Below are 14641 nucleotides of genomic sequence, written 5' to 3' on the forward strand. Positions count from 1 at the left end.
AGTATAAGAGGAGACTTGGGGGTCACTTGGAGAAGACACTAGAGTGATCATTCATTCTATTCTCTAGAGCGGGGTTTGCTAAGAGACATAGAATCAGTGATCGGAGTTGCAGTTGAGGGGCATTGAGTACAGAGAGACAAAGACGCAGAGATAGTGCCGGAAAAGCAGCAAGTAGCCAGAGAGAGTGACTCAGTAGCAACCAGGGCCACGCAGAGGCAGCCGAGCGCTGCACAGAGCCTCAAAGAGGCCAGCGTTGCTGACGCAGAACGCCAGAGGCTGACGCAGGGCCTCCTAAGGCTAACACAGACCCATTCAAGGTGATGCAGGGCCAGCGCTAGGTAGAGAGGGGCTGTAGCAGTCCATAAAAGGCAGGCGTTGGGTTTCTAGGGCAGATTGGAGCTGAGGAGCTGCCGGAAGGATTATCCGGGGTTTCAGCCGGGAAATTTGTCTCAAACTGAGAGGTATTACTGCTAAGGAAATTCTCTTTTGGGTAGGCCGGATTTGGCACCCAGATTGTACCCTGATATTGCTTAATAAGAAAACCCTTAGATAACTGCACCGGTTATCCCACATTGGGTTTTCCGGAGACGTTGGTCCAAAAATAACGTCGTCATTTGGTGTGATTGTTTCTGTTTCTTTCAGTTGTTGATCTATAATATGTTGAACATGCACTAGTGTTTATTTTTAGCATTTACATTGTAAATAACTTGTTAAGTAACGGAACAAGTAGGTAGGAATAAATTAGATAAAGTGCATGGAGGGTTTCTAACTGGTAGACTTAGAAACTTCAACAAATCCAGATCCGCTCAAGAAGTACAAGGGAGAAATGGCAAAGACCAAAAGAATGATCCTCGACAGAGTAAAGGATCATATAGTTTGTCACATCGTTGACAGAAATATAGCCAAGGAGACGTGGGATGCTTTGTCGACTCTATATCAGGGATCTTCAAAGTAGCGGAAGATGTATTTGGAGCAGAAGATGAGATCTATGTAGATGCAGAAGGGGAAACGCATTGATCCGTTCCTCTCTAAGCTTCAGAAGACCCGAGATGAACTTGCAACTGTGGGGTCAACACCTCATGGTTTCGAGATGGTAAGACTGGCCCTAAATTCAGTATCTAAGGAGTGGCAAGTCTTTGTCCAGAGCATCTTGGGCAGGGCGACTTTGCCAAACTGGGATGAAATGTGGGCAACTCTTAAGCAAGAGGAGCAGAGGAGAGACTTGGTCAAGTGTAAACTGATGGAAGCAGCAGCAGTGGCTCGAAGCCCAAGGAGGAGGAAGAGAATGCATCCCTCACATCCAAGGGGCAGCAGGAGCACCAGAAGAAGAAGATGTTTCTAAGATCAAATGCTTCAAGTGTGGGGAATTTGGTCACTACGCAACACAGTGTCCTCTCAAGAAGAAGGATAAATATGAGAAGCATGATCTGAAGGTTGCAGCCGCGAAGATCAAGGAGGAGGAGTTCGCCATGACAACCCAAGCGTCCCAAGGGGGAGGTGGGGTGATCTAGAGCTATAGTTCAAAAGAACTACAGATGGGCAGGATCCTTGAGGAGCCCACCTCTCAGATCAATTCCTTACTACAGGAGCCCAGATCAAAAGTAACATGATGGACCAATGTCAGTTGATGCAGAGGACTTCTAAGAGAAACGGTTGCAGTAGCTAGGAGCACCAGAGACTGAGCAACGCAGAGCAGCGTTGGCAACAGTGCAGATGGCACAGAGCAAAGGTCAGCAGCAGCGCAGAGGCTTCAGAGGGTCAGCGTAGAGACTAGCAGTAGCCAGACTCCAGCAACGAGATGCATCATACTGAACACTAGTTCAGTAATTTGGGATGCTTTTCCATTGTTAATGCAGTAGCAGCAGCAGTTGGAGAAGGTTGCAATGTCGATGCAGTTGGCAATGGCAATGCCAGCAGTAGCACGGATGCAAAATTTGAGAGGGAGTTGCAGTACGGATGCAGTGTTGATAGTGGCAGGGTCAGCAGCAATACAGATGCAACATTCACGCAGTAGTTCATGGGCAGCGATGTCAAACATCAACAGCGCAGAGGGAGATGTTACAGAACAGGGTGATGTTTCAGTAGGGTGCATTGCTAGAGCACATTCCTCGCAAAGAGGGAGTGTTGATTTCTAAATCTCAAAATTTGCAAGGAGGCTTAGACACATGCATTCTCCAATACCAAGAAATCGTTTTGGGAAATTCCACCCAAAGACAGTTTTATTAAAATAATTAATTATTTGTAATGGGACCCTAAGTCTAAACTTACGAAATTAAAATAATTAATGGGTATTAAATTTTAATCTAAACTATGGGTGTAACTTCTAGAAGAAGACGAGGATCAGGCCAAAATGATCTAAGCCATTGATTAGAAGTTAATCTGCGTCGTTAGTTGTCCAACAGAAAGATATAAGAAGAGGCTTGAGAGGCAATTGGAGAACACACAGAGGGGAGGTCAGAAATTTGATTTTCTGACACAGAGCAGCTGCCAGAGAGATTTTCGATAGTGATCTTTTGCAGTGAGGGACATGGATATTATCCAAAAGGAAATCTTTCCCGATTGGAGAATACTTAGTAGAGAAGAGAGAGAGAGGTCCAGCAGAGGCAGCACAGAGCCAGAGAGGTTGACGCAGGGCCACGCAAAGGCAGCATAGGTTGATGCAGAGGCAGCGTAAAGCCTTGAGGAAGTCCGAAAATTTGTTGGGGAGATCGATTTATGTAGCTGGAAGTCGGGGTGTGAGACCGAGAGAGCAGAAGTCAGAATCTCAGAGGCAAATCAATCAGCCGGAAGGAGTGATGTTGTCCCCAGAGGGTGTGATGTTGGGCTGACGCAGTGACTGCGCAGAAGCAGCGTAGAGGCAGCGAGGGGCAGTTCATTCAATGACTGGATCAGCCAGGATTTCCAGTGATAGTGTGAGGTAACCTCACTTACCTCTCTGTCAGTGATATTCTTTGTAACTAGATTGTTGGGAAGGCATCCAGAGATTGTATTCAGAAATTACTACTGCATAATAATAAAACCCTCAGATTTGTTGCACTGGTTTTCCCACACTAGATTTTTTCGGGGACATTTGTCCAAAAATAACTTTGTAGGTGTGTGTTGTATTTCTTTCTTGTTCAGTTTCTTGTTTCCACATTTTATTTTAAATGGTGAATGTTGCAGTGTATTCATTTCGGTGTTTATTGTAGAAAATAGTAAATAATTTTGTTCAAGAATTAACAAATAGAAGAAACGTAATCAGTTGCTGCAGTAGGAATTTGGGCATCCAAATTTTCACACCTACAACAACATGGAGAGCACCTTGAGGAGCGTGAGCTAGATGAGGATGTTATGCTTGAGGAGCTACCTGTGGTGGGGTGGCTCAGGACTCCTGTTGAGCCCATGATGGAGGAGGATGGGCAGTCATCTTTTGGTCCTGCCATCAACAGGGAGCAGATAGATACGCAGGCAACTAGCAGAGTTGCAGTACTTCTAGTTAGTAGCTCTCTTCAGGCTTAACTTCTAGTCAGTAGCTCTCTTCAGGCTTAACTTCCAGTCATTAGCTCTCTTCAGGCTTACATAGAGGGGACCTGCAATATTGTTAGTTTACCTCTGCACGTTGGAGGGAGAGTGGCTAAATTACCTAGAAAGATCGTATATGTTGACCAGGATAGTGAGACGAGGCAACATGAGTTGCATAGGGCGCAGCACTCGCAAGGTGGAGTTGTTATGTATATTGATACCCCTGCATTTGATCCCTCTCATGGGATTGGATGGCAAGAGGTATTGAGCTAGTACCCGATGAAGCGGACTAGGTGTCAGGATGTATTCATGGCCATAGTTCGGCAAGGGCCTTGGGTTACCAGAGGGGCTCGAGGGCCAAACTATTTTTGGGATCCAGGTGGAATTCCCCATCACATCATGGAGTCATTCGGCGATGGTAGTAGTTGTGCGCTAGATCCAGGGATTGAGGGCACACACACCCACAATTTTCTATCAGAGTTCCGAGTAGCACTAGTGGCTAGCTGGATTGACAAGGGAGTAGGTGGACTTTGTGAGTTGTCTTGGCATGTGGATCAGGCGTGGAGCCATAGGATGATTAGCATACTCTTGCAGGGGCTGATCGAAGGAGGTGGCATCAGCAGGCCACCAGACAGAGCATTGTACGGGGATGAGGCTTTCCTACGGATATGTGGGGTGCAGAGGACATTAGGCAACAGCACCTTAATGACACCACCACTGGCACGTAGGGAGGTTTGCCTGTTAGATCTCTCTAAGAGGATTAGGAGGGGAGGTCCACCCATTCGAGGTCATGGAGGTGTGGTAGTAGAGATGGCGACCCTGACAGGATGTAGGTTACTGCACACTGACTCAGCGTTTGACTGTGGCATTCTATGGTGTACACTGTATAGAGATATGCAGCGATGAGCGCCTCTTGAGTATATCCATAAGGGTTTGCATACAGTCATAGAGGAGTTGGTTGTTGTCCCTTGATGCCCTCACCACGAGCAGTAGGGCGCAAGAGACTCACCTGGGGCGGATGGATGTGACCCCAAGTATCATGGACAAGAGGGGTTTTCCCATTGGGGCAGACGGACTATGCGCGTGTTGGCACGTGGAGGTGTAGGGATGACATGGTATGTTGTAGAGGTAGCATATGCTTTGCCCCTGAGTCCACCCTTGAGGGTATGACTATGGGGAATTTGTATGACACACCTTCGACAAGGCATTCTGAATCATTGCAAGGGCATGCGACGGAGGGGATGATAGACAAGTTCTACAAGAGGGCACGTAGGCTTTTGGCAGTTTTTGGGTACACCATCCGGGGACGAGATGGTAGAGTTTGTCTTGTGGCCAGGCAAGAGTAGAGTCATGGCATATACACGAGATTATCCCTTGATACATGGAGCCTATACCCGCATGGGTCAGAGGTGAGGCACGGATGGATCACAGCAGTTGTCAGAATTATATCGCAGCAAACTTGGGAGCCAGGATTTCAGTTGATGAGTGGATCACTCCACTTCGAGATGAGCAGGACCCTAACAGAGAGAGATCTAGCTCATTCTTGGATCAACACATGGGAGATCACTGAGGTTTTCTCCACATGGCGAAGCGGGTATTCGTTATTGTTGTTGAGGGTCGAGGCTAGCCATTGGGTGGGAGGCTCGAGCATTGTTGAGTTGCCCCCACATGTTGGGCATAGCTTTGGTCATTACCTATATGGTGGCCGAGAGATACAGGAGGGGAGGACCCAGTATGAGCATGTTGGACCATCGGTTGTGACTAGAGATCCACAACATCAGCATGGCAGTTTCCTTTTGCGATCAGCACGGGATCTCGGCCTCTCAAGGCTTGGCAGTTCAGCCCCCTTCAGGGACGTGCTAGTTTGAACAAGGGAAGATCATACAGGTCTTCCATTAGGTTTCAGTTGCACGGAGAGTACTTCACCACATAGAGATTCGCTGATGACTTGGGGCACTACACTAGTATGGCAGGATGATTGGCATGTGCGGTTCTTAGCGATCATTAGCACTACCTAGTGGCAGGCAGCAAGAGTTAGGAGCGATGGGCCTCCAATCTGGATGTTGGATCGAGGGATCCATTGAGTTAGAGGATTACCTTGTTTTGGGAGGATCATGGGGATGTCGAAGACAGGATTGCATCCTCCTTCGGATGACAGGCGGGATACCATCAAGATGACCACTACATGTCGAGGAAGGCCCTTCTCCCTATTGTTTCGACAGGAGACTGGGCATGGATTGGTAGATGGAGACCTTGGTAGGGTGCCCTGGCAGGATAGACCTGCGTGCAGTGGAGTTGCCCTTTATTGGATTTGTGGCAGAGATTCACTAGAGTGGATGACCCTGCAGGAGCATGAGAGGGTCGCAATTATGGTTAGACCGATGCAGCATCCACTTGGTGGACTCACTTTGAGATTAGTCTAGGACCCAAGAGCTACAAGGTTGAGCAGTTGTGTTACAAATTGGGGAGAGTGGGTTCTCACGGGGGGAGGTCACCCAACTCTGCCATTGGGACCCTGTTTGATAGCAGGCACTTAACTTCCCAGGACCAGTTGAGACGAGATGGTGCCTTACTTGGGTGGCTATGTAACCCGCAGGGGGTGGTCATGATTGACACCGGGACGAGGGATCTACTTTAGGGGACTTGTGCTGTATCTTCGGGTGTTCCCTCTTAAGGTACCCAGGATTGATTTTTTGGTGGGACAACCTTCTGAGGAGTTTACAAGGGCTTGGCAGCATCGAAGTGCTCTGCTTATTGACAGAAGGTGGGAGGACTCTCACGCCCCTACACCTTGGGCCTGCGCATGGAGCGAGGGGTGCTTCACGTTGAGCGTGATGGCTTGGATTCATAGTATCTGAGAACTCCTTTATGAAAGGATGACACATGGATCGAGAGTAGCTCAGTGGCACAATTGGGACCTCAGTATTGCTTATACTAATAGTTGGATCAACCGAGAGAGAGCTTGTTCAAACATTGCTTGAGGACAAGCAATTTTTGGCAGGGAGGACTGTAATGTCCCTTCTCAATAAATTTCTACTAGAAGAGATCTACCATTTTTGCCATTTTGGAGCTAACACATTTTTGGGGTACCAACTTAGGGAAAGTGGGTCAAATATTAAAGTTGGTGGAATGTGGGGGCCACCCCTCAAGGAATACACACCTCTTGGGAGAAAAATCGATTTTGTGAAGGGAGGTCGAAATATTTGGAGGGACCCACAAGGAAAAGTAAGGCAACAATTATAAATAGAAGGTTGGGGGCAGCAATTGGCACCTTTTGATAATTTGACATTTACACATTGTTGCTCAAGTTGTTCAGCTGGGTCACAAGTGTTGTTTAGCACAGAGTTCTCCAAGGGGAGAACTCACCCTTCTTTCGGTGGACTTCGAGTGCCACCCTAGGGAGGTAAATTTGTTGCTACATTTGAAGGGAGGCTTGTGGAATTTTGGGAGCATCTTTCAGCGATTCCCCTCAGCTATTTCGTGCTCCAAGGAGGACGCAGTAGAGGAACTCGTGCCACTTATTTTAGCTATTTTCGAGCGGGTGTTTGCCGGGAGAAATTTAGAGAAGCTGCTCCATGGGAAGACTAAGCTTTGTGGAGAATTTCAAGGTTGGAGATTGCTACCTTTGAGAGGAACAAATTTATCTTCCTAGGGCCTGCGCAGGGGGGTCATTGGACAGCATTTCTATGGAGTTGATTTCAGCTATCTTCTGTCGGGATTTGATGTGAGACTTTTCCCCAACATCTGAGAAAACTTTATCATTCCTATTGGAGATTGAGGAGAAATAAGGAGGACTTCAGCAGATTTCATCAGTGGGGGACAGAGTCTTCGTTCAGGAGGCCATAGTGCCAAAATATAGCAATTTTGGAAGGTCAGAATTAGCCAAAACCCTTTTTCGGTTTTTGTGGGTTTGTAGAGAGGAGTCCAGGGTTAAAGTTGCAGAATTTTCCGGGCAATATTCAAGCCATAAATCCTCTTTTTGTCGAGCGGAACATTTTATTATTTAGCTGGTAATTGCACCATTTGTGGGTTTTCCAAGTGGTTGGTTTGGGGCAGATTCCTTTCTCGGTTTGGATGAGTATTTTTGGGAGAAGCTACAGCTACATTTTCAGGCGATTTCAGGTATCATAGAGGCCAATTCTCAGCATTTCTAGTGCAGCAGCAGTTGCCAATTTCTGGGTTTGCGCAGAGGATATTGGGCCAAAGCTTCCTAGCTCTTGGGGTCATTTCCTCCACTTGGGTTTGCTCCATCTTGCTTATGCAAGCCCAGGTGCACTTGTTCCTTGCTATATGCACTCCTTACAGCTCATAATAAATGGCTCAGCTTATTTGCACATCTTCTTGGTGTTTTTGATGGTGCATTAGTGTTTATGATTTTATTTGCTATAGCCTAGTTCATGTGTTTGTTATTAGCTATAAATTCGAACATTACATTCCAGGATCGAAGAAGGGAGCCACGCACAATGCAACATAATAACACTCATACATATGGTCAGACTAGCCGCCCTACCATGCCTCATTTTTTGGATGAATCAGAAAGGGGGAGGAAGTCGAACACTTTTGTGGATTTGATTATGTCCTTTGCAGATGGGATTGACGAGTATGATGCATTGGACCCCAGGATCAACAGGATTTTATCCATTGGAGACTTTTGTCATCTGAAGGAGAAGCACTGATCAGAAGCAGGAACATCATCCAGAGGGGGTAAACAGAATCAGAACTAGGATGCGCAAAAGCTGGTATGGAAGATTACACTTCCAACTTTGATGAGTCAACCAGGAGTTCGGATAGGGCATGGATACAGAAGCTAGACACTTACCTCCATTTGAACACCATGCAAGAGACAGATGTTGTTCGCTTCGCCACTCTACACTTGGATGGAGATGCGCAAGAGTGGTGGTACCACGGGTTGGTTACTTTGGGACAAGCCACCAACACATCTTACACTGAATTCATGAGGAGACTTGTAGAGAGGTTCGATCGGAAAGACCTAGAGTTACACTTCCGGGACTTAGCTAACCTGAGACAAACAGGCATCACTGAGACATATATGGCAGAGTTCTAGCGACTAGCAGTGGTGGTCTCTGATATCTCGAAGGGGAAGTTGATCATGCTATTCATCGAGGGGTTGGCAGAACCTGGGACATGCTTGATGCAGTCCCTGAGACTAGAGCACCAAGGCCTTCCAAACCTACCTTTCCTCAGAAAGGTAAGGACATTAGACCTCCTCAAAAGGAGTGGGCCAGACATGGGCAGCTAGATGATGAGACCAGGAGAGACCTCTAGAGGAGGAAATTGTGCTTCACATGCCAGGCGCCATAGGCACCAAGACATCGATGTACTTAGATGGTGAGCCGGAGGAAGAGGAGGTCGAGTAAGGGGGCCACTATATAGAGGTGTTCTTAGATAGTGAGCCGGAGGAGGAGGAGGTCGAGCAGGAGGCAGTTAGACGAGAGGGAGAGCCACAAGGTGAAGGAGGAGATCCACCTTTGCCTACACAACATGCCATTACCTCGATTTAGGGAGTGTTAGTTTTTGGATATTGTGGTAGCATCAGACAAGTAGCACTAAGTGTCACGTAAACCCTCCAGTGTTTGGCACATTGAGTAACAAATCAATGAGACTATGTACAGCATCGTCTTTGAGGATCAGATAACCCATCTCCATAGGGAGACAAGGTACCAGGGAGACAAACCCTTGTAATGCTGAAACTCCCCTCGCAACATCATCAATGCTCTTTTCTTTGTTGTAGTACTTTTTCGCTTATTTTTTTAGCCTTTCCGAGTAGCGTTTTGGCCTTTTCACACCTGTAGTTTATTAATGCCAACTACTACCTACTCCAATTGACCTACTGTTCTGATCATTTGTGGACTAATAAATTATCTCATATCACCGTTGTATTTTATTAACCAAATATTGAGATATTTATTTTAGGGTAGTTTAGCTAAAAGTTATAGCTATGCTTTAAATATAATAGTCTGCAATTCTGAATAACCACTAAAATATATAATTCTGCAATGCTGAGAATGTATTAATATATCAAAATTACTTGTTAAATCTCTACCTGACTACATAAGAAAATAAAAATGGAAATGAACAAATGTCAGTTTCAACAGCATGTTCATAATATGTCGGGGTGCTTCACAATGGTCAACTTAGAGAAACTTCAAGAACCACTAATCCCTGCCACAGGTTCATGAAGTTATCAAACATGGATAATACAATAGATTTAAGATGCAGAGTACTTCACAAATTGAATGCTTTTAGGCATAAGCATGATTGAACAAAACACGTATATGGAAAAGGCAATCTATTCTTTGGAAATATCACTATGACAGCCTTTCAGTGACAGAAAATACTTTGCAATTTCAATTTTCACAACACAATGAAAAATCTTTGGAAACATCTAGATAGGCTTTGTAGAATATGATAACTCACCTTTGAGCATTTTGGAGGACTTTCCTGTCAAGAGCATTTGGAGTTGACAATGCTTCTCCCCTGCAAAAAAAAACATTCTATCTTAATATTCCATTACCAAATCAACATCTTGTATGTGAAACAATGCCGAAAAATCAGACTCAAAATATTGCCAAAAAATGGACAAGGACTAAAAAATGTTAAATATTTCATTCTTTCAATTAAATTTAATGTAATTTCCCTTTTCAATATAAGTCAATAAATTTTCTTTAAAACATTTTAACGAACAGTTTGCAAGAAAACCATTGGGAGTCGGGACATTTCATCAAGTAGCTTGTATTCAGTTAAATATTAAACCTTTATGCAGCAAATAAACACAAAAAATCTCAAAATGGGCAGCAAAAATGCAGCCAATTATTTTATTAATATTCAACACATATTACATGCCAATCAATCTTCTTCATGCAAAAATGAACCTGTGAAACTCCTGCAGTAATGGCATGTTTGGCTGTATCATGTTGTTTTGGGGTAGCATCGGACGTGCTCTAGCCATGAAAATTGGTGGAGAGGCTAAAGCACATGAGATCTCCAAGACCCAGAAATGCTTTGGGCAGATTCTAACCGGTTTGGGAGATCTTAAAATAATTAATATTTTTAATGGAGTTCCTAAGTCTAAACTTAGGAAAAATAAAATAATAATGGGTATTAATATAAAACTGGGTTAGGAAGTTCCAAAAGTCATGGATCAAGCAAAATCTAATCTTAGCCGTTGATTAGAGATTTAATCTCGGCCGTTGAAGGACCAACAGGAAAAGTATAAGAGGTGGCTTGAGGGTCAATTGGAAGATACACCAGAGTGATCAGTCATTCGATTTACTAGAGCGGAGTTTGCTAAGTAAAGTCGAATCAGTGATTAGCACCGAGGGGCAGTGAGTACTGACAAAGAGACATAGATAGTGTTGAGAGACCAGCACAGAGGCAGAGAGGCAGACACAGAAGCCAGCGCAAGCCACGCAGAGCCCAGCAAAGACAGCGCAGAGGCCAAAGGGACTGCGTCATCCACACAGAGGGTTGTAGGAGTGACGCAGAGGGTCCCAGAGGCTGCGCAATGCCTCAAAGGGTTGACACAGAGGCCAGAAGGGTCGGCGTAGTGCTTCAGAGTTGCTGGAGAGGGTTTCGTGGGACAGGCTTTCTAAATACCTGTTTCCGAATAGAGAGGTATTATTGCCGGTTGTTTTTCTCTGTCGGGTGAGCCAGTTTGGCACCTAGTTGTACTCAAGGAAATATTGCATAATAATTAAACCCTCATAATTGTTGCACCAGTTTTCCCGCATTGGGTTTCTTCGGGACGAGTTGTCCAAAAATAATGGTGTCACTTGTGTGTTTGTTTCTTTTCAAATGTTGATCTGTAGATGTTGAGACTGTATTTTGTTTATTTCGTTATTGATATGTTTTAAATAACTTGTTCGTAATTAACAAGTAGAAGAAATAAACCAGAAGAATACAGATTAAATTTCTAACAAATAGACTTAGGAATTTCAACATAGTATCAGAGCGTTGTTGCAGATCACAAGAGACTTGAAGCAGAGCATTTACAACTAAATCAATTGTCTCGAGTAGCAGCAGTTGATCCTTGCAGAAAGCAACAGAAGAAGGGTTGACACAGAGGGACTGCATCATTAGTTCGAGCCAAGAGAAGGGTCACCGCAGAGGCAGAGAGAGGCAGATCTGACCTACGCAGTGCCCAATCATCTTTCTCAGCCAGGAAGGATCAACACTGTGGCCAGAAGCTGCAGATTCAGCCAGTGTCGGGATTGCGCAGAGCCTAGAGGCTCAGTCCTTTGGTTGTTGGGGCATAGGAAGCTGTGGGCAGTTTGCGAGAGTGAAGCTGGTGGGGCACTGTGAGCAGAACAGTACCTAACAGGGCAAAACCAAGGTAAAGGGAGTTGCTACTAAGGCCTATTTCTAGCCAAGGAATCTGGATCAGTGTTGCAGGTGCACAAAAGATCAGAGAGGTGCAACTTGACGATTGGCAGAAGGATTTCCAGAAGGGAAATCGAGACTCAGAGGGAGTCTAGCAAAGAACTTTCAGGCGGGAAGTAGAGAGACTCAGCAGGAGTCGAAGAGAGAACTTCCAGAGGGAAGTAGAGAGACTTGGAGAAGTCGATGAGAAGAGCAAAGAGATGGCCATGAATGGGTTGATGGATCAGGACAGGCTGGACGGGGCGTCCAACTTTGTGGTCTGGAAGGCCAGGATCCTATCCATTCTAGATAGACATTGCATCTAGGCCTTCGCCTTGAGAACAGTGGCAATCCCAATTGACCCAGCTGAAAATGATAAGTACGAGAAGGCAATGGCCAGGGCGAAATGCATCATCCTTGATGGGGTCAAGGATCATGTGGTCCAACATATTGCCGAGAAGGAAACGGCAAATGAAATGTGGGAAGCCTTGAAGAAATTATACCAACATAATTTCGTGCAGAGGAAGATGTTACTTGAGAATCAGCGGCGGTCATACCAAATGCAGAAGGGGGAGCAGATAGATCACTTCCTCGATCGATTGAAGGAGATCTGGGACCAACTGACTTCCATAGGGGCCACGCCGGATGAAGAGATGTTGGAGAGGACCGCACTTAACGCAGTCTCCAAGGAGTGGGAGACATTTGTCCAGAGCATACTGGGCAGGGCGGATCTTCCATATTGGGAAGAATTGCGGGCAGCTCTTCGCCAAGAGGAGATCAGAAAGCTGAGCAAGACGGGAAGTAGTAGCATAGGAGTCTGGATCAAGAAGGAAGAGGAAGAGGATGCGGCTCTAGCATCTGCGAGAAAGTAGGAGAAGAGGAAGAAAAAGGACCTCTCCAAGGTCAAGTGCTTCAACTGTGGAGAACTAGGTCATTATGCGAACGAGTGTCCGAGGAAGAAGAACAAGGGAGAGGCGTCTAACTCCAAGGCAGCGCCAGCAAAGGTGGAAAAGGAGGTAGAGGAGGATGACGATTGTGCTATGAGTGCTCATGTGTCTCTAGAGAAGAGGTGGGGAGACATCGAGCTGTAGTCAAGAGGACTACAAGCAATGAGGGGCAGGATCCTTGAGGTACCCAACCTCTTGGATTATACCTTGCTACGGGAGCCCCGAAGAGAGAGTAGCAGGACTGGCGGATGTCAATAGATATGGATGTGGATGAAGGGGCGGAGAGTGCTACAGTGCAGGAGTCCCCGGGCAGTGAGAGAGGCACGGAGAGTGTTGCAACAGTGCAGAATGGCACAGAGAGGTTTGCAGCGGTGCGAGATGCAAGGAGTTGTTTCAACATCGAGAGTGTTTCTAGCCTGACAGGGATGTCAAAAGTTGGGTGTATCAGTTACTTCTCAGTAACTGATTTGCAGTGCAGTAGCACGATGCAGCATGATGAGAGGGGGATGTAGTGCAGATGCAGTGTTGGGAGGATGGACCAGCAGTAGCACGAATGCAGAGGGAGATGTCGTACGGATGCAATAGTGGCAGTGGCAGGGCCATGTGCAGCAGTGCAGGATGCAGTAGTGCAGAGGGTGTTGGGCAGGAAGGCCCAGCATCAGCACAGGTACCGGTGCCGGATAATCAGAGTGATGCTCAGTGTGGAGTATTATTAGTGCACAGTTCTCTCTAAGAGGGAGTGTTGATTTGGGGTAGCATCATATGTGCTCTAACCATGAAAATTGGTGGAGAGGCTAAAGCACATGAGATCTCCAAGACCCAGAAACGGTTTAGGCAAATTCTAACTGGTTTGGGAGATATTAAAATAATTAATATTTTTAATGGAGTTCCTAAGTCTAAAATTAGGAAAAATAATATATTCATGGGTATTAATATAAAATTGGGTTAGAAGGTTCCAAAAGTCATGGATCAAGCCAAATTTAATCTTAGCCGTTGATTAGAGATTTAATCTCGGTCGTTGAAGGACCAACAGGAAAAGTATAAGAAGAGGCTTGAGGGTCAGTTGGAAGATACACCAAAGTGATTAGTCATTCGATTTACTAGAGCGGGGTTTGCTAAGTAAAGTCGAACCAGTGATCAACAGCAAGGGGCAGTGAGTACTGACAGAGAGGCAGAGATAGTGCCGAGAGACCATCACAAAGGCAGAGAGGCAGACGAAGAAGCTAGAGCCCACGCAGAGCCCAGCAAAGACAGCGTAGAGGCCAAAGGGATTGTGTCATCCACGCAGAGGGCAGTAGGAGTGATGCAGAGGGTCTCAAAGGCTGCGCAGTGCCTCAGAGGGCTGACGCAAAGGCCAGAAGGGCCAGCGTAGTGCTTCAAAGTTGATGGAGAGGGTTTCGTGGGACAGGTTTTCTGAATACCTGTTTCCGAATAAAGAGGTATTACTGCGAGTTGTTTTTCTCTGTCAGGTGAGCCAGTTTGGCACCCAGTTGTACTCAAGGAAATACTGCATAATAACAAACCCTCATAATTGTTGCACCGGTTTTTCCGTGGACGAGTTGTCTAAAAATAACAATGTCACTTGTGTGTTTGTTTTCTTTCTGCTGTTGAGACTATATTGTGTTTATTTCATTATTTATATGTTTTAAATAACTTGTTCATAATTAACAAGTAGAAGAAATAAACCAGAAGAATACATATTAAATTTCTAACGCATAGACTTAGGAATTTCAATATATCATCTGCTAAAGATTGTTGTTGCCTCCAAAATGATAGGTCTTCAACATTGGGCCCAGTTGAAAAGTCCGATTGAC

General features: G+C 45.6%; 1 protein-coding gene across 2 annotated transcripts in view; it reads right to left on the reverse strand.

Moving 5' to 3' along the window:
* Positions 1–14641, reverse strand: part of LOC149168576 (uncharacterized) — a 227373-nt gene that overhangs the window by 137271 nt on the left and 75461 nt on the right. For both annotated transcript variants that reach the window (XM_089428316.1, XM_089428315.1), the window contains exon 2: positions 9940–9999. In XM_089428316.1, the coding sequence (XP_089284442.1) occupies positions 9940–9999 (60 nt within the window). The remainder of the gene's footprint in view (positions 1–9939; positions 10000–14641) is intronic.

Source organism: Pinus tabuliformis, chromosome 4_2 (assembly GCF_031772625.1).
Source record: "Pinus tabuliformis cultivar Carrire ecotype Pingquan chromosome 4_2, CPIR1, whole genome shotgun sequence".
Taxonomy (NCBI): domain Eukaryota; kingdom Viridiplantae; phylum Streptophyta; class Pinopsida; order Pinales; family Pinaceae; genus Pinus; species Pinus tabuliformis.